The sequence below is a fragment of the Photinus pyralis genome, unplaced genomic scaffold (assembly GCF_008802855.1).
Source record: "Photinus pyralis isolate 1611_PpyrPB1 unplaced genomic scaffold, Ppyr1.3 Ppyr1.4_LG7, whole genome shotgun sequence".
Lineage (NCBI taxonomy): Eukaryota > Metazoa > Arthropoda > Insecta > Coleoptera > Lampyridae > Photinus > Photinus pyralis.
The window spans coordinates 36,006,533-36,032,992 of record NW_022170738.1 but is presented as its reverse complement, the minus strand read 5'-3'; the positions used below and the strand labels follow the sequence as shown (position 1 = coordinate 36,032,992).

General features: G+C 36.6%; 1 protein-coding gene across 1 annotated transcript; it reads left to right on the top strand.

Annotated features, from left to right (window-relative positions):
• Positions 1-8,559: 8,559 nt before the first annotated feature.
• Positions 8,560-18,194, top strand: LOC116177523 (facilitated trehalose transporter Tret1-like). Its single transcript, XM_031496528.1, has 2 exons — positions 8,560-8,625; positions 15,463-18,194. The coding sequence occupies exons 1-2, from the start codon at positions 8,577-8,579 to the stop codon at positions 16,824-16,826; spliced, it is 1,413 nt and encodes a 470-aa protein (XP_031352388.1). The 5' UTR covers positions 8,560-8,576; the 3' UTR covers positions 16,827-18,194.
• Positions 18,195-26,460: the final 8,266 nt, after the last annotated feature.

Here is a 26,460-nt window from a genome sequence, read left to right as displayed (position 1 = left end):
GAGCATCACCTTAAACCCCAGAAAATGCACAGCTGAAGTCTTTACCCTCGAAAGATACAACAATCCAAATCCTATCGTCATGACTGGAAATCCAATTCCATCGAACCCAAAAGACAGAGCTGTGAGTAAACATGGACCAAAGACTGACGTGCGGAATGCATATTAACACTAAAATAACTCTGCATTGTTATTGTGTTATTTATGGTCAATCTTTCCATCTCTCGATAAATTTATTTGGCCTTGACAACGATTGGATCAACAATAGTAGAATTTATTCGGAGAATAATGTTATTGACAAGTGGAAAATTATGTAATGAAGTGTGTATTGCCCTAGTCTACCGATCCGGTGATTTTAGTAAAAAAAAAGGCATTGTAACCAATGACAAGTACTCTTTTTGCGCTGGCTAAAATCGAACGTCACTTTTAAGGTTTTATCTACCACGGAGAGCAGAACCGAAGTTTTTAGGGAGGATCTGTTCCGGAGGGAGATCAGAAAGACATTCAAGATGGAAAGTCTAGGAAGGGCTTTGTCTTGTCATGCAGATGAGGTCGGCTTTCTCGAGAAGGGATTTCGGAGAGATCGCTTTTCTCCGATTCAAGTTTTACGGCTGATCTTGACTACCTTGTCAAATCGTTAGCCTAGACTTTTAGGGTCTAGGACTCTCACGAGTGCTGTGTTTGTGTGATCGGCTGTCTTTATAACGTCAGGGGATTTAAGTACCACGATGTCAGTGGACCTAAGAACAAGAGCTACAGTAGACTTCCCCGAGGAGATTTTTACATGATTGGGAACCGATGCTCTGATCGCAATGGAAAACTCATGTGGGCTGTGGTAAGAAAGGGTGCCTTGGACACCACGGCATCCAAGGAGGACTGCATACATTTTACAGTCTCGTTCGCGGACAAGTATGGATTCAACAACCATCTCGATACGTGAATACTCTAGCATTTCGTATCTTTTAGAAACTGTATCTTTGGAGGCCGATATCAGTTTCTGAAGGTTTAGGGTCTCGGCTTCAAAGGCAATAAGTTCAGAGAGGCCGGATAACGACCCCCTATCAGTAGGAGTGTCGGGGTCGAACTCTGACCGACTTTACTTAGAGTGTGATGTTTGTCGCAACAGGGTGACTCTATTATGCCACCCTGCTGAGGCACACAAACACAGGGGAATTTAATATAAGGTACCATTTTTTCGAAGATATGTTTGATCCTTCCAAAGGGAAAGTTACAGAAATTACTTTTTCCCTTTTTGATAACAAATCGAAATTAGTGATAAATACTTAGTATGCGACGTTATCAGCCATCATTCCTTTGTCAATAGTGTGGGTTACCCAATGTACAAAAATAGATATTGGGAATTACCTGGCTGCACATATTTATCGTAAGTTTCTTTAAATAACAACACACTGTTGATTATTCTTTATCGCATTGACTATCAAGTTATAAAAATAAAAGATGTTCCATCTCTCTTCTTTACACGTTTCATACTCTGTCATTTTCAGCGGTACATTGCCCAAACTTTTCCCTTCCAAGAGATGCTTGGGTACAAAACCGTACTTGTCATAATTTTGATAATATTAGCCAAGTAGCTTTTAGAAAGTACAAGGATTGTAGAGTTGGTTACAGGAATTCTGTAATCTTAACAGATATCGTGAACAGACAGAACACAACATTTTACGGTTTCTCAGTAATTTATTACAAATATTGTTAATTTAGGCAACAGCACTAATTGCATCATAACTTGAGTCCTCATTGGTAGGTTATTGTAAAATGACTCTTCATCAACTGAGTTCGATGTTAGCGACTTAGCGTTTATTGTTAATTTTTTTACAGCAAATATTCTCCAAAACCTTTGGGCACCAACGAGCCACTTTTATTTTATTAGTAATTTAATATAGGTAATTGATATCTTTACTACACATGTTACAATGTTTAGGGATTACTATGTGTTAAAGTTCACTTTTAGTAATATCTTTATAGTAGGTAATTAGTAAAATGCTCACCACCCTTAACCTGATTAAGTAAGTAATTAATTAGCTATGAAAGATTCTTGCTGCACAGCTTTGAATTTAACACATTAGGTACATACCGAGAGGTTACTTTCTGTCGGAATATCAGATACCTACATCTCAGATGACCTATATAGCAATCACTCAGAGATCTGCGACGAATTTATTTACCGTCGCATACGTATGGAATGCTTACTTGCAAATTAAATCTATTATAACAATCTATTTGACTAAAAGTCTCAAGCGACCAGATTATTTGGGTTGAAAGCATACTTTATGATGCCATATACGAAAACCTCTGAGCACACACAATTATATGTGTATCATTCTTGTACATTCTCAATGACTCGGCAAACTTCACCGCGCACAATGGAGAAATGATGTGACTTTCGTCAACTTGTCTGAATTTAGGAAATAATAGTGTCGACCTTTATACGCGTCTCTTTTGTGTAGAGTTTACAGTTTCCACAAATCTCAAGGGAAAACACGTTTTGTTACTGTTGATCTTGATTTACAGATTTTCGAATTTATCTGAGTGTTTGAGTTGCCCCCTAATGCAAGGTGCCGGGTTGAATTCTAAGAGCTCTTAAAGAGCTTTGTCAAGGTAAAGCGCCTTCAGGAATATAAAAAGTTTTCCCGGAGAAAATCGTTTTCGGTGGAATTATTAAACATGCAGCAATTTACTCCATTTGTTATACACTCAATCGTGGTAGTCTTGATGAGTGGTGTCGGCTTGCTTAGTTATGGTTGCTGATAATGATCAAGTTTATAATTATAATTAAGTGTTCAAAATAATGGAACAGTAAATTACACAATAGCAGAATTAAGTTGCATTGAAAATCAGGATAGTTTGAATATAATAATAAAGTAGTTAATTATTTCAATACCTTTTTTATGTGTCTATGTTTTAACTCTTTAAATGGAAACCCTGGATCATCAGTGGATCGTACACAAAGAAATAAGGGTAGTTCCCTATTTTCAAAATGAACATATTTTACAGAAGGGGGAGCTCAGCAGTTATTGTGGAAATTAGCCTTAATTTTCAGGGGAGGATTCATTGCTGAACAGAAATGAAATGGGATTCAAATTAAGCTTCATAAAAATTAGAGTAACGAAGTGAATTTTTTTGCAGCCTGATTCGAAGCAAGGTTGTTTACTTACTAGTGGTAAAATATACGGGAAGGAACATTTTAGAGTCAGAACGTCGCCTTTCACATTAAAAACGGGATTAAATATACTGATATCAACACTCATTGTAATAAACGAAGACGTTTTTTTTCGAATCGCTAACAGCAACAGCTGGTTAAACGCGTGATTACTTCTTGGTAGTTCCCGGCCGAATTTATTTTATAACCTCTCCGGATTATTAATAAGGGGAAAATCTCGCAGAGAAAACATTTACCTTTTTTTTACGAAACACTGCTTGATCTGGTAACTCGGACTCGTATAAATGCAAACTTTTACTATAGACCACGCACTGATCGCATGGGTGTCTCAAACGCGAATGAATGGAAGATCTTCTGTGTTAGTCCTTGTTTAATTTCTTACTGATTAATTAACGCATATTTCAAGATGGTTTCTAGTAATTATGTAAGGATACCATTTTTGATAGGAGCAAATCTAATTGGTGATACGCGATACCTTCCGAAATGGACCAGATTTAGGCTGTACTTTTCAATTACACAACGTTATTAAGAGACCAACGCTTTGTAGAAGTCCAATGATGCAGAAAAGCCGGATTTTTACAATTCCAAACCATTCGATAAATGTATGCACCTTAATATGTTCCTTAAACTAACATACCCACTCCCTTTTAGAAATGCCTAGGACGGAAACACTTGTCAGAATGAAAAGGATTTCCGGTTCCTGGTTTATGCGTCGGAGATCGCTCTCTGGTAGTTACCCCAAGGCGGTCTAAAGGAATACTTGTTGAACCCCGAGATCACCGCAATTCGGACACGCCGCCATTCTGGTGAAACCGCAAGATATTTTAATAGGTTTCAAGCCTCTCTTTAGCAGTAAGAGTGGTTAAAGTGACCTCTTTAACATCAAAGGTAGTTAAAGTGAAACAAATGACCTGTCATTCTTATTAAAAATATGCCGCGGAGCACGAAATAAAATGGGGTTCAGAACGAATGAACAGATAACAATACTGCTTTATTATGATTCATATATAGATAAAGGGAAACTATCCATCTCGTAAAAGTGAATTCACTCGCGGCGTAACCACTCGTTAGTCGGGATGGTTAAAAGTCCTTTTATCGTCTTGTACAATAAAAAACTATTTTTACATCGAGGATAATAAGTAAATCACATAATAATTTTTTAAACTGTAAGTACTTTGAACCCCGCGCGCTGAACAACCCATGCTTAGTCCAGACGTCTAGCTATTTAATGAGGTGTAAATCCTTTGTAGGCAATTGAATCAAATTTAAGTAATAGCTGACAATTTCAATTAACTTTACGACGTTCAGCCGGAAAGTGGAAAGTTGTTCTACAAGTCCGTTTTACGTTATGAGACAAATCACGTGATTTTATTACGCTTTTATTGCGTCTGCCAATACATTTTATGAGAGATTGTACGAGCTGCATAGTGTATGTCTATAAAATAAGATAGTGCAAAATACTCCCTCAGTAAGTGCGGGACCCGAAAGATGCATACAATCTCATTTGTGCGTTTGATGTAAAAATGTTGCTACGTCTATAGCAGGAAGAGGTCCCTAGGGTACAGCCCGTTTTATTTTAAGCACGTCCACAGTAGGAAATGCTTTAACAGTCATATATTTCGTATTTAAGTCAGAGATCGAGAAAACATGTGGGTAAAAGCGTAAAGACTATTAATGTTTATTCATTTGCGAATGCGTAACTGGCATTCGGACTCGGAAGGGCACTAACAGGCCCTTGGGTGTTTCGTTCATAAGGATATAAATTATGGGTATAGTTGTCGCCAGATATTGCTAAAACTTTAAAGGATTGCGGTGTGATTTTACTATATCTGAAAATTTAATACATAATGGAAAGAGAAATAGAAACTGGAACTCCACTTGTACCTAATTTTATGAAATAAAGTGGTCCTTCTATCTCTCTTAATTTACAATTAAATTCACGCGAATGACAAGAGGCTAACCCAATTAAATTACACCGTCCCAGACTGATTCAATAGGTTGGATTGAAAAACTAGATACCAATTCAAAATCATTCTTGAAGCGTGTCGATTGTGTAATTTGCGCTCATATTTGAAGGGTGGTTTGACAAAAATGATCATGATGAAGTCATCTTGTGGAAGTTTAAATATTAAGGGTGATAGTTAGCTAAGAATTGCCTGTGTTTTCATTATTTTTTGTTTGTTAATTATGTTACGATATTTTTGGTTGTATTTTACTTCCTTTGTCATCACTAGAAAATATTTAAAAAAATTCTACAAAACTGTAGTGATCTTGAAGATCTAGGCAACATATTTCTACATGACAATGCATAAAACTATACCTATCCTAAGTAATTTTTTAGGTCTCTCACAATAATGAAACTAATGGGTTTTGAAAAAAAAATTGATCTTGGTGTTTCGCCTTCTTCAAAACCCTTTAGTAGTCGGTAAAGGTTTCCAAAAATCTCAACAAATCTACAAAACTTTTTGAGTTTAGGCCCTTTAATAACCTTTAGGGTGGTGGATGTTAATAATTGTTGTTTTTTTTGGTTGGCCCCTTATTGTTTTTGTGATGCCAATTATAACGCCATCGTATGCTAAAACCAGGTTTTCCACCATCAAAGAGCCAATATTACATATGAAATTAAACCAAACCCAGCGTCGTCTAAATCGAAATTTAAGTGCAATCAACGAAGTAAAGTTCTGGATGTACCTTAGGTAGGCTTTTTTGCGTCAGTTGTAGAAAGCGCAATTTATGACCAGATGTTAAGGATGCCTTAATTAACCTAAGGTAATTAACATCTCTTTCTTACTGTTGAATTTATATCCAATAAATTTGTATCATCTGTAAGTACTCTATATTGTTTTTAACCCTAGTTTAATGGCCACTAAAACTTTCAAGTTTACGGGCGTGGGGTGAAACGAACCCCACTCTAACTTGTCGCCAGCTGCACGCCGTGTTTCCATCCATAACCTCAGAAAAAAAACTTATGGACATTGAAAGTGGCTGTGGGGTTCGATCCAGCCCAGACCTGTAAATTAGGGTTAATAAGAGGTTCAAAATTTACAACCCTTTGAATTTTTTTTCGAAATTGGTTTCTAGTCTATAACTTTTGATTACGAAGTCTGATCGAAAAAGTACGAATTGATTTGGATTCTACGCACCCAACTTAAAAAAAAAGTGTTTTCCCGAGAAATTTTGGTGTAGTCGATTTTTGGTAAAAAAAGAAAGGTTATACACTGCCTTTTTTTGAGCCCCGAAAAGAAAATTGTCTCAGATCGACCCGGAAAAAAATTTTTCTTATACAATGTGGCCTGTAGAATCCATAATTTCAAACAGTTCCAAGATTGGGCTACTAGTTCAAAAGTTACAGCCCTTTGAATTTTTTTTTTCGAAATTGGTTTCTAGTCTATAACTTTTGATTGAGAAGTCTGATCGAAAAAGTACGAATTGTTTTGGATTCTACGCACCAAAATTAATAAGAAAAAGTGTTTTCCCGAGAAATTTTGGTGCAGTCGATTTTTGGTAAAAAAGGAAGGTTATACACTGCCTTTTTTTGAGCCCCGAAAAAAAATTGTCTCAGATCGACCCGGAAAAAAATTTTCTTATAGAATGTGGCCTGTAGAATCCATAATTTCAAACAGTTCCAAGATTGGGCTACTAGTTCAAAAGTTACAGCCCTTTGAATTTTTTTCGAAATTGGTTTCTAGTCTATAACTTTTGATTGAGAAGTCTGATCGAAAAAGTACGAATTGATTTGGATTCTACGCACCCAAATTAATAAGAAAAAGTGTTTTCCCGAGAAATTTTGGTGTAGTCGATTTTTGGTAAAAAAGGAAGGTTATACACTGCCTTTTTTTGAGCCCCGAAAAAAAAATTGTCTCAGATCGACCCGGAAAAAAAATTTTCTTATAGAATGTGGCCTGTAGAATCCATAATTTCAAACAGTTCCAAGATTGGGCTACTAGTTCAAAGTTACAGCCCTTTGAATTTTTTTTCGAAATTGGTTTCTAGTCTATAACTTTTGATTGAGAAGTCTGATCGAAAAAGTACGAATTGATTTGGATTCTACGCACCCAAATTATAAAGTCCAAATTACCAACTTCTCATTCTAAATTTTCCTGTTGGTACCCAGGGTTATGGTTAGCATGTAAATAAAAATTTGTAATGTAATTCTTTAGAATTGTGAAGTTGAAGGCTTCTGAGTTTTCTCAGATACATAAAATCAAAGCGCCTTGTCGTGACTTTTCGTAGTAGCGGATGCTGGACACGCCTTGGAAAAATTATAATCATTTCGTATAAATAATTTTTAAAGTCATTGGTTTACTTGAAAAAATATGTGCCCTATATACACTATACAACCTGTTTCACACAATCCTTTTACTTCCGGTTTTACCGGATGGGGATAGCAATTTTCTTATTTTAAATATAACACCCGGTATTTTAGTGCATTACAGATAAGTAAAGAGGAATGCAGGCAAAATGTTACTTATTATTGTTTTTCTTTATTCACGTCGTTCGATACAAAGTTTTCTTGAAGGTAGGTGGCAACAAGTGGTTTTGGGCGAAAGTGTCTGATTGGCAATAACAATAACATCGGGAGTACCCCGGGGATCTGTTTTGAGCCCGCTCTTGTTTTCTGTATATACTTCGGTTTTTAAAAATAGTGTTAACCAAGTGCAATTTCACCAGTATGCCGACGATATTCATCTGCTTCATAATTTTACGACTTCAGAGGTGGTCAGGGCAACGGACCATATAAATTCTGACATCAGAGCTTTAGTTACGATGGCAGAATCACATGGGTTACGTATAAATCCTGAAAAATCATCATTTGTGTTGTTGGGGTAAAAAAAAAAACTATTAAAATCAATGATACGCTACTACCTGACTTGTTCTATTGGTCTTGAGGTGCTCCTGGCAATGGTACTGCTAACAACGTTAAATTATCGTGTTATGAGCCGTCAATTATACTTGAAAATATCCAAAGTCCTTTATACTGAATTTATTAAGGAGTTCGCTAAAGAGGAAACGCAAATACTAAATTAGTTCATTGTACTCAATGAAAATAAGCTCCATTGCAAATAATGAATCCAATAGGTACTATGAGGGTTTTCTAAAGGAAACCACAGAATATGTCCTCGTTTTCATATTTAAAAATCACCCTTTGCTGAATCACTCTCGTACTTCTTCATAAGATATATGTAGGTACCATGTACATTGTACGTGCTTTGTTCGTCTGGTAACAGCTTAATCAACAAAAATTACCTAAGGTAGTGCAATGTTGTTTACTTAATTTTGTTTTTAATTGACAGCCAATTGAAACTTGGAAAAATAGCCCACCTATCATTTAATCTAATCTCCCACACGTGGTATCTTTTTTGATATTATGGTAAAACAGTCTCAGTTGTTACTAGTGACAATGTGGAAAATAAATGGACAGCTCCTGCAATTAGTTGCTGTTTTAACAGGTATGTACTTACGGATTTTGGGTTTGTGTTTGTGGCGTCCTAATGAGTCGTAGTAAAGACGAATGAGCGCTTTTCATCCATTTATTGGAAGATTGGGATTGTTTCTCATTCTTACTTGTTCAGGGTTAGCAATCCGCTCAATTACGCGAAATCCTGTCCTCACTATGGAATATAATATATAATATAAACTTGAAAAAAACTCCATTATTAAACCTGAAGTTTTTATCAAGCAAATTATATTTCAGAAGCAAATTGTAGTAACTAACACGAGCTTCCTGCAGTTGGTTTGAGGAAAGAGGTAACTAAATTATTGAGTACATCAAAATAGAACATCTTCCAGGACAGTGACACTTTCTTCCGCTGGAACATTTTGAAATGTTTTTAAAACAAAAGCTCGGAAACAGTAAAAATCCATGCCATGGTGTGCCGTAATTAGGATTCGGACAAGTACAAATCGAAGATGGACTAAAGAAAGTTTTTATTTTACATAAAGTATCTCTTGCACTTTATTAATGCTAGGGTCGTGTATACTTTCAAGAACCAGAATATTTACAAATAAATAAATTTTTTGACGTAGCTCCTTTTAGACCCCAAGTTTATTGGAGAACAATGCCCCTTTACCATAAATTTTTTATACGCTTAATTGTTAAATCGCCTAGGTTAAATTTACGTTTGTACTCCTAGGCTCTATCGACAACGCTAATGCGTTCAGTTATTTTTAGAAGCAGGAGACTCGTACATTTCATTCAAAACTGCATCTGTCATTTGTATGGAGCGCCTTGCACTTCATTAGTTCGTGGTGTCCATGAAGGATAAGATTAGATTAAATACATTTTGGGACGCAGATAAAACCGTTGTATGCTATCTTGGGGACATTCCTGCAATATTAAAAGCAGTCATCCTGAAAACCTAACGCAATCGGTTAACTCCACCCCCCTATGCTCTATTGGTGCAGAGAAAAGAAACGAAAAACGGAGATTTTAGGACATCACTGTTGACGAAGCTCCTAAACTAAACATTTTAGCCCTTTTTTTGGGAAACAATGGTAATTTTTGGTTTCCTCTACCATCAATTTTTTGCACCCTGTAGATTAAATTTACGTTTGTATTCTTAGGCTTCATCGACAATGCTATTCTGTTACTTTAGAAGCACGAGGACCATACGTTTCAGTCATTACTCATGGAGCCCTTCTTTTTCGTGGTGCCCATATTTTTATGGGCAGTAGGTACTACATTAATATTCAGATGTAGCGTTTTATAAGAATAGGACGCTGCATCTAGCTAGTAAAGAGACATTTTGCCGGAAAGTGCAAAAGGCATGACTCAATTTGTTTTTGAACTACGTAGTTATTTTCGTGTTTGTCCCTTACGCTTCCGTTAAACGTATCTGATTGCTGTAAATATACCTTTGTTTAACTGATTAGATCGACTCCTTGAAGATATTTTAAGACGCAGATAAAGTTATAGCATTCTCTTATTGTAACGATATGATTAATAATCTCTATGTTTAGATACCGAAACATGTGTATTAAGTTATCTATTTTTAGTAGCCACTCACCTTTTTTGCTCATTACTCTGCAATTCAAAAGGTGCGTTCTACCGCACGTTTTGAATTAGACCATTGAATAATATTATTCAATGATTAGACACAATATCTAGTATAATCTAAAGGTATGTAAGATTATTGTTGACGTTTACTAATTTTTTTAACTTTTATTTTCGTTGATTTCGCACTTTACTGGATTAATTATTGTATCGCCCAATGAACCAACCCACACTTTATGGCTAAAATGCATTTCTTGAAATTGATGAGGATTTTGAATTGACCAGTAATGTGGCGATTACACATTGCTGATGCATTGGTAAATTTACACTTATCGGACCATATGAAGTTTTTAAGGAAATTTGGGTTTTCCCTCGGGATTTCATTAATCTGATTAAGAAACGTGCAAAAAGCTACCCGTCGTTCACGATTTCCTGGACGAAGCGTTTGAGAAATATTAGAAAGAGATCCCCATCCGTAGTAGCACTCAAAAAATGGACACTCTGTATAAAAACATTTTTGCGTTTTTCACCGTGATTCGCGTTTTCTTTCTGAAAAAGATTGATTTACAATGTGAGACGTGCTATCACAGCTACACTGGTGATACGAGGAGATATTCCTGTGCAATTTCCGAGAAGATATAAAGGAAAATAAATTCTTTTTAGGCCAGTCATTTTAAACATCTAAGGTCGCAAAAAATCCGGTAATTCTGAATATTTGGCAGGTTGTTAGGGTCGATAAGACTAGTGTGAATCTAAGTTTGCAGCTTCGAAAGACCTGTGCTAACTTCAGGGTGTTCGAAAACTCTCCAATTTTCGGTTTTTCGCTTATAACTTTGAAACGGTACATCCTAGCGTTGTAGTTTGGAATAACACTTTTAGAGTAGACAAAATTTGCTACAATTTCAGTCCAACCGGAGCTCTGTAGGTCTAATAGATCCCAAGTTACGCTTATTCAAATGTTGGTCATTTTTTTCAAAAAGTGCAAATTTTAAGTTTTGGCCATCTTGCGTGCAAAATACCGGCTCAAGGAGTCATCCTACGAAGAAGTCATGAGAAAAGGAGTTGTAGTACATTTAATTAGATTCATTTTAAGCGCAGAAAGAGGCCTGTAGCTTCCATAGTTCACCAGTTATCTTGAAAAAACGAAAATAAGGGAAAATAGAATTTTAAACTTTGGGAGCCCTACGATCTGCCTGTTCATTCAGAAGATATTCAATACACAGGAGATAAAATTTGACATTTTCCCAACCAAATTTTATTATTATAGAAATTATTCGTAAATACAAAAAGGAAAAGGCGAGAGAAGGGGACTACATTCTGTGCCTCGTGCTAGGTCCAGGTTGTGGCTCACGCTCAGGTGCAATTGAGGGCTCCTGGGGTGAGGATTGGGACATATATCCGGCTTCTGCATTGGCGACATCTTCCTCCTCCTCCGAGGCATCTATCATAACGACTGGGGCGTTCTGACAGCTTGAACCTTGGCATGCCTTGCAGAGAGCAGAGCATTTGAGCCCTGCTTTTATACAACAACACGCTCTCCCTCTACAGCCTTTCCGGCACCTGCAGGATAAGAACCGAAGAAGAGAAGTGGATGCAGGAGGATTCGTGGAAGCTACAGGAAGTAGCCCTTGATGATCTCTGGTCCAGCCCCAGACGGTTGGGTCTTTGTCTGCTCCCAACCACGTCTGGACCTGATGGTACGTGCGGTACGCGTGATGAGCAGCTGCGTCTTCAGTGGGTGGCAAACGAGCAAGGTTGACCTTCGCGTTCGCAGCTGTGCGAACGAAGGTTTTGTAGCGGAGGGTGTGAAGGTCATCGCTGGCTCCTCCCCCATATATCGCGATCAGGCACTTGGCACCAGCTGTGGCTACTTCAATGTGGGTGGCTTGTGGGTTCAGGAAGGTACTGGCCACTGAAATGAGGTGAGAATTTTTCTCGAATGTGCCGAGTAGCTTTGTCTTGCCCTGCCAAAAAATGGCAGAGGTTGTATCACAACCAGTTAAGGCATGTATGACCAGTACCAATCCGGGAGGCAAAGGCAGACCGCCACGATTGAATGATGTTGAACAAAACTGCTGGCAGCCATAGTCACCCTGCCACTTTTTTGAAAGAAAACTTTGTTAACAGTGGAACCCAAGGCATTCAAAAGAACGAGAAGATCCACATCTTCCCCAACTATGATGACGTTGTCATATGAACTGCTCTTTTGCAATGCTGTGCGTACTATGGTACAATCGACGTCTTCCACAGCGCGCTTGATTGATGTTTTGTACATGATACTGTGTCAATAGGATAGGTGACTAAAATGTTTGTTTTGTATTTAGGAATAATTTCTATAATAATAAAATTTGGTTGAGAAAATGTCATATTTCATCTCCTGTGTATCTTCTAAATGAACAGGCAGATCGTAGGGCTCCCAACGTTTAAAATTCTATTTTCCCTTATTTTCGTTTTTTCAAGATAACTGGTGAACTATGGAAGCTACGGGCCTCTTTCTGCGCTTAAAATGAGTCTAATTAAATGTACTACAACTCCTTTTCTCATGACTTCTTCGTAAGATGACTTCTTTAGCCGGTATTTTGCACGGTAGAGCTCCGGTTGGACTGAAATTGTAGCAAATTTTGTCTACTTTAAAAGTGTTATTCTAAACTATAACGCTAGGATGTACCGTATCAAAGTTATAAGCGAAAAACCGCGAGAAGTCCGAAAATTTCGGGAGTTTTCGACCACCCTGAAGTTAGCACAAGTCTTTCGAAGCTGCAAACTTAGATTCACACTAGTCTTATCGACCCTGACAACCTGACAAATATTCAGAATTACCGCATTTTTTGCGATGTTTGCCTTTCTTATTGTCTAAGATGACTGGCCTATTTGGTAACTTCTCAAAATAGCCACTAACAGTTACCTTCGGATCATTATCAGAGGCAATTATTTGGCCTGGTAATAAACTCTGGGGCTCCGACGTGGTAATTCAACTACAGTTGGCAACTGGAAAAAATTACAAGCAGACAGATCCTACTCTTATGTCAGAAGGACAGATATACATGATGAATCAAGTGAGAAATTACACTAAAGAAATTGAGTGTTGAATTTCGTACACGTTTTTCAAAATATGTTACTTAACGTATAAATGAGTACCAAATTAAGCCATAATTATGGATTAGAATTAGAAGTGGCACTAACTAGAACTAGAAAATGCACTAATACGACGAACTTTCCCGAGAAGGACGCACACAAACGGGTTAGCATTTTGGAAAGAAATAGAATTACTCAGTACAATTAATAAATAACCACAAAAAAATACGCAGTTTACTTTGGCAACTTAAGTTTTTCACAATTTTCACGTTACAAATCAACTGCAGTAGTCGACGGATCGGTGCGGTAGTCTTGGAGGAACGGTACGGATAATTTTCCTAAGCGAAAACGGAAACACAACTCATTAACGGTATCGACTGGGAAACGAAAAGCAGGAAAGCAAATCAAAAGAGCCTCTATAATATACTGTGTTAATTTTTCAACCCCCTTGTTACTTTTTATTTTCGTGAAAATTGCAAAGCCTGGCGCTGTTATTTTATTCAACGTTAACGTTTTCTAGTTATTTACTCCATTTTGTGAACTAATACTCTGTATAAAGCAAAATTGTGGAATGAAAATAACTTCCTTTCCTTATAAAAGTTTGTTGCCTGTTTATAAATCAGATCAAAATTACAAATGACAGATGAAATGTCAGCATACTAAAAATTTAAAATTAAAGCAAACGGAATTTTAAAAAATCATTTTTTGTAACTACTTTAGAAACAACTACTTTCGTCGCTAAAAAAGGTGAAGAAAAAGCGATTTTGCTCTCTACCGAGGAAAGTAAAAAACAATTGCTACGATAATCTTAATAATCACCTTTAAAATTTGTTATATTTTGATTGTAGTTTCAGAAAAAAATATATGTAAAACTTCCCTTTCTTCTCTAGTTGCACAAACAACTATTTTGCTAGGTTTCTCATTACTTCTGGATATTAAACTGGAATTATTTCAATACTTTATCAGCTTTACTATAAAACTGGGTTGAATAATTTCCTGAAGTCAACAGTTAACAGAGGGTTGAAAGAATAGCATGGCTAGTCTTTAATAAAAAAAGTCACTGTATAATATAATATAAGAATTCAACGTATAAATGTAGACGATGCTGCTAAAAGATGCAAAAAGATCCCCTCTAAACGACGGCCTCATGTTTATAGAATTCGGAAATTATACTCACTTAATTTGCCGGATTAAAATACCAAAATTTGGTAGCTCAGTTAGCACCCATTGTTACTTAAACTTTTGAACCAGGCAGAGGTATGTGCTTTCTAAGTGCAAACGGTTTTACCTCGTTTCGAATTACCATTGCGAAATTAAAATCGCTCAATAACGAATTAGCGGAGCTGAAATCATACAATACTAATTTTATTTCCTCTTTCAATTGAGGAGAGCTGTCGGATGTTGCAAACATAACTTAAATATCTCTATGGGAAAGGCTACCAATGGCAAATTGTTACAATACCCTGATTTCCTTATCGGCTGCTGAAACACGACGCTAAATTAATCAACCCTGTAACGGACGGTTAACAACTAAGGGCGGTTCCTCTTCGTTTTCTCTTTGATATAGTACTCTGGGACTTAACTGTTGTGTACTTTTACTTCCAAATAAAAAATAAATAAAATACTTTAATATCTCTGGACATGGAACCGTCATAGAGTGGTGTACTTTTGGAATCTAAAACTTTTTACATCGTTTGTAAAGAGTAATAATTGTAACTATATTCAAGAGGTCACTTTCTACGTTACTTCAGTTATAACACATTTATTATAATTAAAACACAATTATTAAAATGAAAGCAAATAATTACAGTCTTTCCTTGAAACTAAAATTCTACTCCCGAATTTATCTCAAAATACATCAAATATAAATTAATTTATTAAAACAGTATGGTAATTCTATCTAACGAACAAAGTGACCTGTGACATTGCTAAATTATAATGACTCCTGTCATCACTGATAGATTGATATTATTCAAAAGTTCGATACAAAAATTTAAATTTTGTATTAAACTACGATTTCGGGTAAAATTTATTACAAAACTCGTCACTCGGAAATTAAAGTACTTAGCCCCAAAGGGGCCTCGTACTTCAATATTTCCTCGCCATTAATGTGTCATTTTTCTGACTTATGTAAATAACTATTCCTCCTTATGTAAACGATAATTTTAGTAAATATTCGGCCAGAGATATACATTTCTAACTACTACATTTGTTTCAGCAACATTATGCGCAATTTCCGATGGGATGCAATATGCTTGGACGGCGCCGATGATTCCCATTCTTCAGAATCCCGAATCTGCTTTCTCAGTAACACATACAGATATCATTTGGCTTGAAACCATCTACATGATAGGAGGACTTGCTGGAATACCATTCATAATTTACGGCGTTAACAGATTCGGGCCTAAAATTACGATTTTAATCGGAACCGTATTGAGCATCATATCCTGGATAATGAAAGCATTCGCGCCTTCTACGGTATACTTCTACGTGGCGAGATTCATCAGCGGATTTGCGGCCAACGCTGATTTCGTAGCGGCACCCATGTACATTAGTGAAATAGCTGACAAGAATGTGCGTGGATTTTTGGGATCGTCGATCTATCTAATGATGTTGTTGGGAATTGTGATAATATATTCGGTGGGACCGTATGTTTCGATTCTCGTGTCATCGGCGGTTGGCTGCTCATTTCTGGTTGTAGAGCTTCTCATTTTTCCCTTCATGCCTGAATCACCATACTATCTTATTTCTAAAGGAAAAGTAGAAGAGGCCAAAAGATCACTGCGGTTGTTACGTCCGACATCGGACAGTATCGACCAAGAATTGGAAGGAATACAATCTAATGTGAGAGCGCGCCAGGAGGACACGAAAAAGCGACATTTTACGGATTTGATCACCATGAAAGCGAGTAGAAAGGCGCTGACTATAGTGACAACGCTAAATTTCGCACAACACTTTAGTAGTTACAGCGTCATTCTGATGAATCTTCATATGATATTGGATTATGCGGAATCATCATGGGGTTCGAATGAGTCTGCAATAACATTTTCGGCGGGTATGTTGGGAGCCGCTCTTTTCTCATCGTTCCTAGTTGACAGAGCCGGAAGACGAATTCTGCTTTGCGGGTCAAGTACTTTGGCTGGCCTTTCCATTGTAACTGTAGCAACGTTCTTCGCCGTAAAGCACGCAGGAATCGACATCACCGATTATAGTTGGGTCCCCTCTGCATCAACATTGTGTTACGCAGTGTTTTTTAAATGCGGATTGGGGTTAATCCCAATAGTATTGACTGCCGAACTCTTTCCATCAGATGTGAAAGCCATGGGCATGGCGCTAGCTTCAGCAATGTACAGTGTATCTTCCGCTGCATCTACGTACCTTTTTCACTATTTATATGAAGCATATGGAATGCATGTGCCGTTTTACGTTTTTGGAGTTTGCTGCTTTCTAACTACACTTTTTGCTTACTTCTATATACCAGAGACCAAAGGTAAAACTTTAGCCGAAATTCAAGTTATACTTAATAGCAGTACAACGACCAAACAGACTAAGTCTGATATACAAATTGTGTTATCCAAATGATCTTGATCACCACTTCCAAATCCTAGAACAATGACGTAACTTATTTAAAGGTCGGCTGGTTTTTAATCCATTTCATATGTAAATAAGAAATAGAATAGGGCCCAGTATCGATCCCTTAGGAACTCCTGTTTTTACAGAGGTATCATAGGCGAATCGATAATATTATATCTGACATATTGATGTCGATTATTTAAGTACGATTTGTAATTTGTAATACTTTAGCTTACGTACGTAGGAAACGACATCAAATGCTTTTGTAAGATCTAAAAACGTTGAAGAGTATTTTGTATCATAGTTTTTTATGAATTAAATAAAAAATAAAAAATGATTTTAGACGTTATGTTAATAATGACTGAAAGATAGTGCTGATGGAATTGACTAAATAAAAAAAAATTCTTCTTCAGAATTACCTCAAATATTTTAGGAAATATGCGTCTAGGTATGATGGGTCGATAATTACATGTTGAGCTGCTATTCAGTTTCTTAAAAAGGGGAATGGCATTCGTTGATTAAATTGGTTAATGGATAAATTCCAAAATCAGACCATAAGTTTCTTTACACTTGGAATTATTTGAAACTCTAACTGCATCTGTGATCTCAACATGTGACACCAACGCACAAAAATTACGTTCACACAGGAGATAAGTAAGATAATGTATTTTTCGCAATTCGTTTATTAGTTATGTGGTGTTTTTATAAAGCCCTCAGTAAATAATTCAGCATTAATACCTATATGAAGTTTCAGAGTCATTGGTATTGCAATTACAGTTTTTTATTAATTTCCATGCAGATTTTAAAGTGGAGTGGAGTACTTGTTTCAAAGAATTTTGTTACCGTTTCCTACTACATTTCAAATACTAGATTTAATTGCAAACCTAAGTGGTCTGAGAAGTGTGTATTTAAAATTAGAAAATAAATTAAACGTTGCCAAATTGTCACATAATTTACCACGAATGGAATTGACATTGAAATCACCACGAACTGATACGTAGGTACCTATCATAGTTAGTCGATGCTCTATCCAATATATTCAAAAATGTACTTCATTTCCCCATAGGTGATGTATAAATAGATAATATTGTTAAATTATTTGAGGGTAAAATATACCACATATTTCTCAATGTATCTCTTTAGATAACTAGGCTGTATTTTAATTATGAATCTGTATATTTTTTATCTCAAGTTCTTTGAGACAACGTTCACACGGACAAATCACGTCGAAGTCTCTATCTATTAGAAACACATCTAATCACAAATCTTTAGGTAGGAATATTCGTACTAAATACTATGCACTATAAAATAATAGAATAAATAATATAATTCGCGTTTATGTATGGACTAGAATGCGCAGTAGAATTTGTAGTAATTTTAAGGACATAATGATATCTATATATTATTTGTAGTTCAGTTTGTTATCTCTGATTAAGGAAATAAAAACACTAACATTATTGTTATGGTTACAATTATTTATTATTAATCTTTTTTAAAAGTTGCAATCAGGGCGTTAGTAACCACCATCACCCCCGATGAGATCTCAGATTCAGTCCCACTTACGCCACCAAGATTCAGAGTAAGAGAAAGGAACACAAAAACACCTTCCTCGTTACTCTGAATAACCTGCTGAATGCATCCAAGATCTATAACATCTCGGAAATGTCGGTATAAGCTTACCGCGCCAGTCGTCACGTGCCTCAGTATTTCTCGTGCCAAAGCGTCAACTGCGGTTTTGCACCCCACTTGTGCAAACTGCTATCGGACAAGATATCTCTCGACATCCACAACTACATCATTTACAGGCGAGACAGACCGACAGAAACCCAACTTCAACTGGAGCCACCGCCCTGATAGTTGATCGCCGATTAACTTACTTCCAATTCCCTTGAAGGCACCGGAAATGAAACAAAATTGGGGGACGCCATGGTTATTAAGTATATTCTATACAGCAAGACAATAGGTGGCGCTGGGCGAAGATGAAGTAAGTTAGAAGTTAAGTCGACGACAATATATTACTTGCAGACCACACCATCCTTGCATGAAACCTAAACGCCAAACACTCCAGCCGCGGCAACCAGGCAAATCCCGGCCAATAAGGTGAACCAGCTCCCCCACTATCTCAAGGACGAAAACACAGAGATAAGGAGACTCAAACCCTTCGCGAGAACTGCACAATCGACAAGTCGACAGTTCACCAAGACGTGTAGAAACTCTCGCGCCGTCAACGCACGAACCATATCGCCCGCGTATCCAGTACCGCACATCGGGGCCCTTTCGTAAGAGTTAATAGGAAAAATGCGCTTTTTCTAACATAAACCTCGTGACGAAATATTACCAGATTCCTGTGGCAGAGGTAGACACTCCGGAAACAGCCATCACGACACAGAGTTTCCATAGATTCATGGACAGTCGCATCGAGGAACATCTATGGAAGCGATCCCGGAGACTAAGGGAAACTGGAATTGTAATCATCGTCGAGAAGTATCAGTTTGGTAAGAAAGAAAATTGAAATTATAGTGGATATTGTGAATAGTATTTAATTTTAAAAGCGCTTAAACCAAAACTTTATACAAAATGACCTGGAACTTCCGCATGTAAATTTAAAAATAACGAGCAGCGTCACGGTATCTGATGCTGTACGAGACGTTAGTCAAAACCTAGACCCCACAACTGAAATATTCCCACGTACGTGACTTGTAGTAGATCTGAGGCGAGGTCTTTGTGAGAATACGTCTCACGATTTTGTCAAAAACTGAATTGAAGTATTATCCTTTGATCGGAAAATGTGATAAAGGTAGACAGATGCCGTGGCGGAGTTTTTCTCGTGGAAAATTTAGCTTAGATCGTGATTTCCGTAAAAAACACCATAAGACTCCACTAGTGGAAGTGCGATAGAATTATGCTTTACTAGCGTTAGAATGGTATTACACTCAACATTTGGAGGCAATGTAATTTTATGTTATGCGTCACTGTCTGTTTTTGTTGGCTTACTACTCCGCTAGGGCTGAGTGAAGAATTTTGTTTGCATCAGTTGCTTGCCTATTGTTGCTAGTTTTCCCATAAATATCCTTACTATGTTTATGTACGATTCAGAAAATATGTCACTTCACCACTGTCGTACCGAAATAAACCATTGGTTCGTAAAAAATTAAACTGTGTAGACTTATATGAGGCTTGATGTATTATAATTGCGCACATTCTCGTCACCCCCTCAAGCGAATTAGGGTATGTTTGTTGACTGGAAAATAAAATAGATATCCTTCTTTCCTTGTAAATACATGTCATGCGAAGCGACAAGGCACACGTTCCTTTCCTTTGTCGATATCGAAGACAATTACTCAAGCTGACGTGAAGTCAATGTATCGTGTAATTTAAAAAGTGTGGTGGATAAAATCTTGTTTAAGAATCGGGGATGTTTACAAGTTTTTGTCTAATATAATCGGTACATCTGTAAAAACGTACGGTACCGTTCAAGTTTATGGTTTTGTAATGTATTTTTGCCGAAGTTTACGTAATTTTTAGCTTTTGTTAAATATGATCAATACAATCCAGAGGGTTCACCATTTAGAATGCTGTAGGCTTCAGCGTTTACAGTGGGGATTATTTAATTTATAGAACAATTCATAAAACGGCGATTTTCCTACTGCAAGCTCATCAACGCCTAAAATGTACCAATGTATTTATTTTACCATTTGCAGCGAACCTCGAGAAGGAAAATGAAATTAACCACAGCTAACAAGGGGAAATGAGTCTTCCAGTGAAACAGCCACAGAGGTTTGACAAAGCACATTTAATTTTGGGCCTTTGCCAGAAAGCAAATAAAATATAAATTAAAAATAAAATAATAAAGGTTTGTGAATCCTCAGCCACTGGAGGGTATAATAATTCTGGTCTTGAAAAGACTTATGCTTTCGCAACATATGTATTCAGGAAATCAATTGCAGAGGAATTCGTCACGGCAATGTCAAAGATAAACGCCAAAAATAAACTAACGACAAAAGCAATTATTTGTGTAACGATTCTTTGGACTTATATTAGATTTAATGTATTAGATCAGTTCCAGCTAATTGACAAGTAGCAATCTTCGATTCGAAAGCGAGTGTTGGCATTTAATCCAGAACACTTTAATAAGGCCACTCCAATGCTCCTAACGTACACAAAAAATATAAGCAAGATAGAAAGAATCGCATACGATTTTCAGTAGGGGTATTTTTTACCACTCACCTCGCATTAGGAAACCAGACTTTTAATCCCGCTCGTATTCAATAGCACTGATCCTTGACCTAGAAGAAATCGACTGGTGAAAGTTTGACATCTCTATCTCTTTTCGTTCTCGAGTTGGGCGAGGAACAGGCGGAAAGACAGCCGGACAAAATCGTCACATAAGGGGAATTTTTTTCTTTTAAAGAATTCCCCTAAAAACTACACCAATACCAGACCAAAATCCAATTAATTCAAAGTTACGTACCACGCTAATAGATGGGTTTCGGATTTCGATATAACAAGAAGAAAGATATTAAAATAAACGTGTTAACTAAATTTTAGCTTGGCTGACACTGAAATTTCCCATTTCAGACCCATCTTTCGAAAAATTAGAACCTGTCATTTCAATGACAAAAGCAAAAGTGATATTTCCCAATCCCAATGATATCAACTACTCCTAACACACTAAAATTGCATTCAGTCCGTTAGTTAAACTAGTATAGTATAGTATTAGTATAATTGATGAAACAACGGAACACAGTTAGGCAAGGGTTTTTTTTATATCAAATGGGACAAGAGAATTTTAAAATGAATAACATACACTGAACCACATATATACTAGGAACGTTCTGCAGCTTTTCACAGGAACACGTTTCCCTAGTTACTGCAACTCGTCTGCGAACCTTAAGTTAGGTTTCGTTTTGAGTGCCAATCAAATCCAATACTGATGCAGTTTGTGTGCCGTTTAGATATGCGAGGCCACTCTGATAAAGCTTCATGATATGCAAAAATACGCTATTCTGGTGCAAATAATATAGAAAAGAGTTCAGAATACATCATAAATAATATGACATGAAAGATTCACATTCGCAAGTGGGCACAGTATTCATTTATGCAGAGAAAGAGCTTTTATACTTTCTCAATCCAAATGTAGTCGCAATCTATTGCGGAAAAAGTAGGTTAACAAAAACTACGACTAACAGCTTGTTATTTTTAATTTGACTGTTTTCACTGACTACCACCATAGAAGACTCCAATCAATGGAAAGCAACTTAAATTGAAAGGCAAAATAAATGAGTGCTTTAAATTACATACGTCAATTCGGGGTCGACCTTTCGTTTTGAAAGGGCTGAAAAGATACAAAACCGGAAATCCCAGAATACCTTTATTTTCTATTACTACGGCTGCATAGAAGATAGGTCAACGCTCTTTTCGTCAATAAATAGAAAAATGCTAACTGAATATATACCACAATATTGAAACTACTTATCGAGATTAAGGGAGAGAAGGCATTGCCAATTTCCTGAAAGTTTGTTGTATAAATCTTGTGCAGTAGACCAATAACTTTTCACGAGAGCCAATCTGATTTAACAAGCAGCCTAAATCTAAAGAATAAATGGTAATATCAATAAAGGTTAGGAAAAAAGTGGTTAGCTTTTTCTACACTCTGATATAGTATTTCAGTACTAACTTATGTCGGCTTCTCTCACTTTTTGTCGACGCTTTACAGACGGCGTTGTAAGGCGTCGAGGAATACGTTTGGAAATCGTTGACCTGCTGCTTAATGGTGTGTCTTCAAATTATTCATTTTAATAAGGAAGATAGTTAATGACTTGAAAAGTCGTTAAATGGAATTTCCACACGAGACTGCTTTCCCAAACTGCAAGTAGCTGGGACCGGGATAAATGTTGAAATCGTTTTTTTTGTTCAGCCCTATACAAAATGAACAAGTAAATTGTGCATACCTCCTGTCACATTTTTTTAAACTGAAATAGCTTAGTAAATAATTAATTGGGTTATAAGGTAGTAGAATAATAATAAAAGCCGCCCGGGATACATTCGTAATGAACGCTGTATTATAATGAAAGCCATTAACCTTCTTCCGATACTATGTTTTCGAGATATTGTGACATATCTAGACTTCTAACCACCTTTTGAGAGTACCCTCCTCCGTTCTGCAGATATTGGAAGTTTTTACATCACCAGTAGATATGTGTCGTCCAGACGTTCTACTTGTCCTTTATGATTACCCTTTTCTGAAACCGTTTTCGAGAAATTCTTTTCGATCTAACCAATAGTTAGAGGCCGCATAAAAAATAAATGCAATTTCCCACGTTGGACAAGCAAATAAAACTACTGTGTGCTATGGCCCGGCCAAAATGAACCATACACAAAACACTTCAAACCTAGCTAGCTCACTAATTAAATCTCTCCCAGAACACATCCGAATCCCGGAACAATAAAAAATTTCAAATTTTACTTCAAATTTCAGACTCTAAAGCAAACAATGGTCACGATCAAATTCCTTAAATTCCAAAAGGATCACTAACACAAATTTTGAAGACATCTGAAGCGAACTTGCAGATTTGCGTGGAATAATCGTTCTACAATCTACAATTTTCTACGAAAACAAACAATTTTCTTCCGATAAAAATACATCCTTAATCAACCTTTCATAAAAATAAACAAAGCCCAAAAAATCAAAAATGAACTGTCATATGGATTTAACGAAACAAAATTGTTAACGAATAATATGAGAGATAAAATTTCCCTATCGTTAACAATTCTAGTAAATAATCTTTTTACAAAGAAGCAAAATATAAACAGATAGCTTTGATACAAGCAAAATATATGCAATAATTGTTTTGTGTTTACCCGTAAAGAACTCCACCAAATGAATTAATTGAATTAAAATGTACGTTTTATTAGTTATTAGCGGCTCATATTGACTTCACGCGACTAGACCCCAAACAGCAACGTCCACATCGACATTGTTTACACAGCATTATTATATTAGACAACTATTTTGAGAAGTAGTAAGGGAGAATGGGCGGTAGACAATCGTTCCTTCCCTTGATAGTTTTATTTAGAATGTACATACCTAGCAACCCCCTCCAAGGATCCCCCCCCCCTCTCCCCAATGTACTAAAGTTTTATTTGGCACCACTAGAGCTTTCATAAACGGGATCTCGAATATAATAATATAAATAAACCTTGAAGAAAGTCTGACACACCTTCAAGGTAATGTCTATCTATGACTCTAGGGCAACTTCCCTAATACTACTTCACAACCGTCGGATCGACTAACGGACAAAACGGCAACAATAGCCCCTCTCATTTTAAACCGCAATGTAAAATCGAAAAGCTGTACAATACGTCAGGTTATTACGCATGTAACGGGAGCTGAATATCTTGAATTTTCTTAGGGTGGGTTAGGTATTGGGTATTGGGAACAAAATTGCAATAATTGTACTTCTATTTAGAAGTCCGTAGGTCCGCAAATAATGCTGGCGATGTCACTGGGTTCTGTAATCTGTATGCGTCGTGACCAATGAACGGGTTTCATCTGTCGAGCATAATACTATCTTAATTGGGCTTATGCAACCAAAACTGCACAGTCACAATGATATCCATGGAAAAGGATGAGATCAGCAACATTGAAAGACCGTGGGTTTGATTTATGGCGCAAATAAGCTGAAAATTCGTGAATTCAAACGAAATATTTGAAAAAAAAAAACGAATGAAATGATTTAAATATGGCCGATTTAGTTAATAAGGCGCTATTTTCGGGCATGAAATAATAAGAAAAGCAAGTAGGGAAGCGTCAAGGGAAAAGAACGTAATGATTTTTTTTTGAGAAAATTTGAGAAACCGAAAAAATAAAAATATTCTTGAATAATTGGTGCATCTCTTTATTTTGTCTCTGCTTGATATTGTAAAAACAAAATTTTTCCATTGTAAATACTCGGTTAGGAGACAGTTCAATATTAAACAACGAAAGTCTTCTAATTGAGTCGAATATGGAAATTATAAATTTTCAAGTGTTGGGTAAAGGGAAATCTAATAACACTCGAAGATATTGTGATATTTTGATTCTGTGTAGTTATTTACAAAGAATATAAGGGATACCATCGCGAAATACCATTTCACATACGTAATCAATTTGACATTTAATTCACTATTCTTAACTACACCTTATTGTTGAAAATTCACTTTTGCTTACCGTTTCGATGTTCGATAATCACCTTCTCATAAAAAAAAATATGCATTTCCAATGCTAAAATTTATATAGGTAAGAAGTATCTTTTGCCTCGCTAAGAGACAACATTCGAAGGATCTGAAAGAACTAGAACTTTTTGTAGTTTTAGTTTAGGCGTCCTTTGACCCAAGTGAAATATGACCATTGCTTTCTTCATATTGGATATCTAAACTAAATAAATTGGAACGACGCTATATTATTGTACGGCAGCAGTCAAGAGTTGCCTTTGTAATTTAACGCTGGAAGCCGGTCACAATATACACTCGTAATAGAAATAATGTTTACGTTACGTTGCACCTCTAAAAGTCGCAATGAATGGCAATTTCATTTCAAATTTCAGAAAACTCCGGCTCGTTGAACAAACCCAATAAACTGTACGAAATCAATAGCATTTCATATTTCCTGATGTTTCCAGCGATTCCGGCCGATGTTTTTGTCTCCCTAGTGGTATTTTCGCCGTTGTTGCGCACATAGTGGCGAAATGAGAACAAGCTCTATTATTGATGTTAATGAGATGCGGTCAACGTTTAGTTCACGCTGCCTTCTGAATTGCAACCTTTGACATATTGTGTGGCCATTCATGTAGATGTTGCCACTTTACTCTTGTACAGTAGACTCCTAATTAAAGTTGGTATATCAGTTCTGTATTTCTCAATTGTCATTCAGAAAATCACCGGAGTTGCTTGCTAACTCATTTTCGGATGAAATGTAAATCCGCATCCCATTTAAATTCCAAAATTGATTATTTTAAGAAAACCTATACTTTATATTGCTGCGTACAATGGCGTGTGGTCAACTACACCACTCACCAAACACCTGCCTATCTAGCTTAAACAAATAAAAATTTAAATTTGACTTAAATGAATAACTTGAGAGTCAGTGGCCTCCATTAACTCCCGACGGGTCCAAGAATTTACTACGCGAATGATAAATACCTGAAATAAACCTTGGATACAAAAAAAATCTGACAGAGACTATCCAGGTCGCACAATGGGTTCGAATAAACACACAATTAATGGATTGACTATGAATTATGGAAAGTATAAAATAACTGACGGTTTTTTTCTCTGTTTATAATTCAAATAATCAAATCGTGAGTGGGTGAGTGGTTTGCGATAATCAGATGCACTTACCAAAAACACACAGCGGCGGCTGCTCTGACGGTAGAAAATTTTAACTTTCACTTAGCAGACAACTGCTTGGTGACTCCCACTTGTTCCAACTGTTCGGAATACGGACCAACCCTTTAAAAAAACTTTCCATAAACCTTTACAGCTTCACTGGAGGATGACTTAAATCTTTTATCAAGACTGCCTAACTTCTTTTACATACTTTATTTCGAAACTGACGAACTGCACCTTCAACACAATTTAAAAAAGAACCACACGCCCGGTTCTT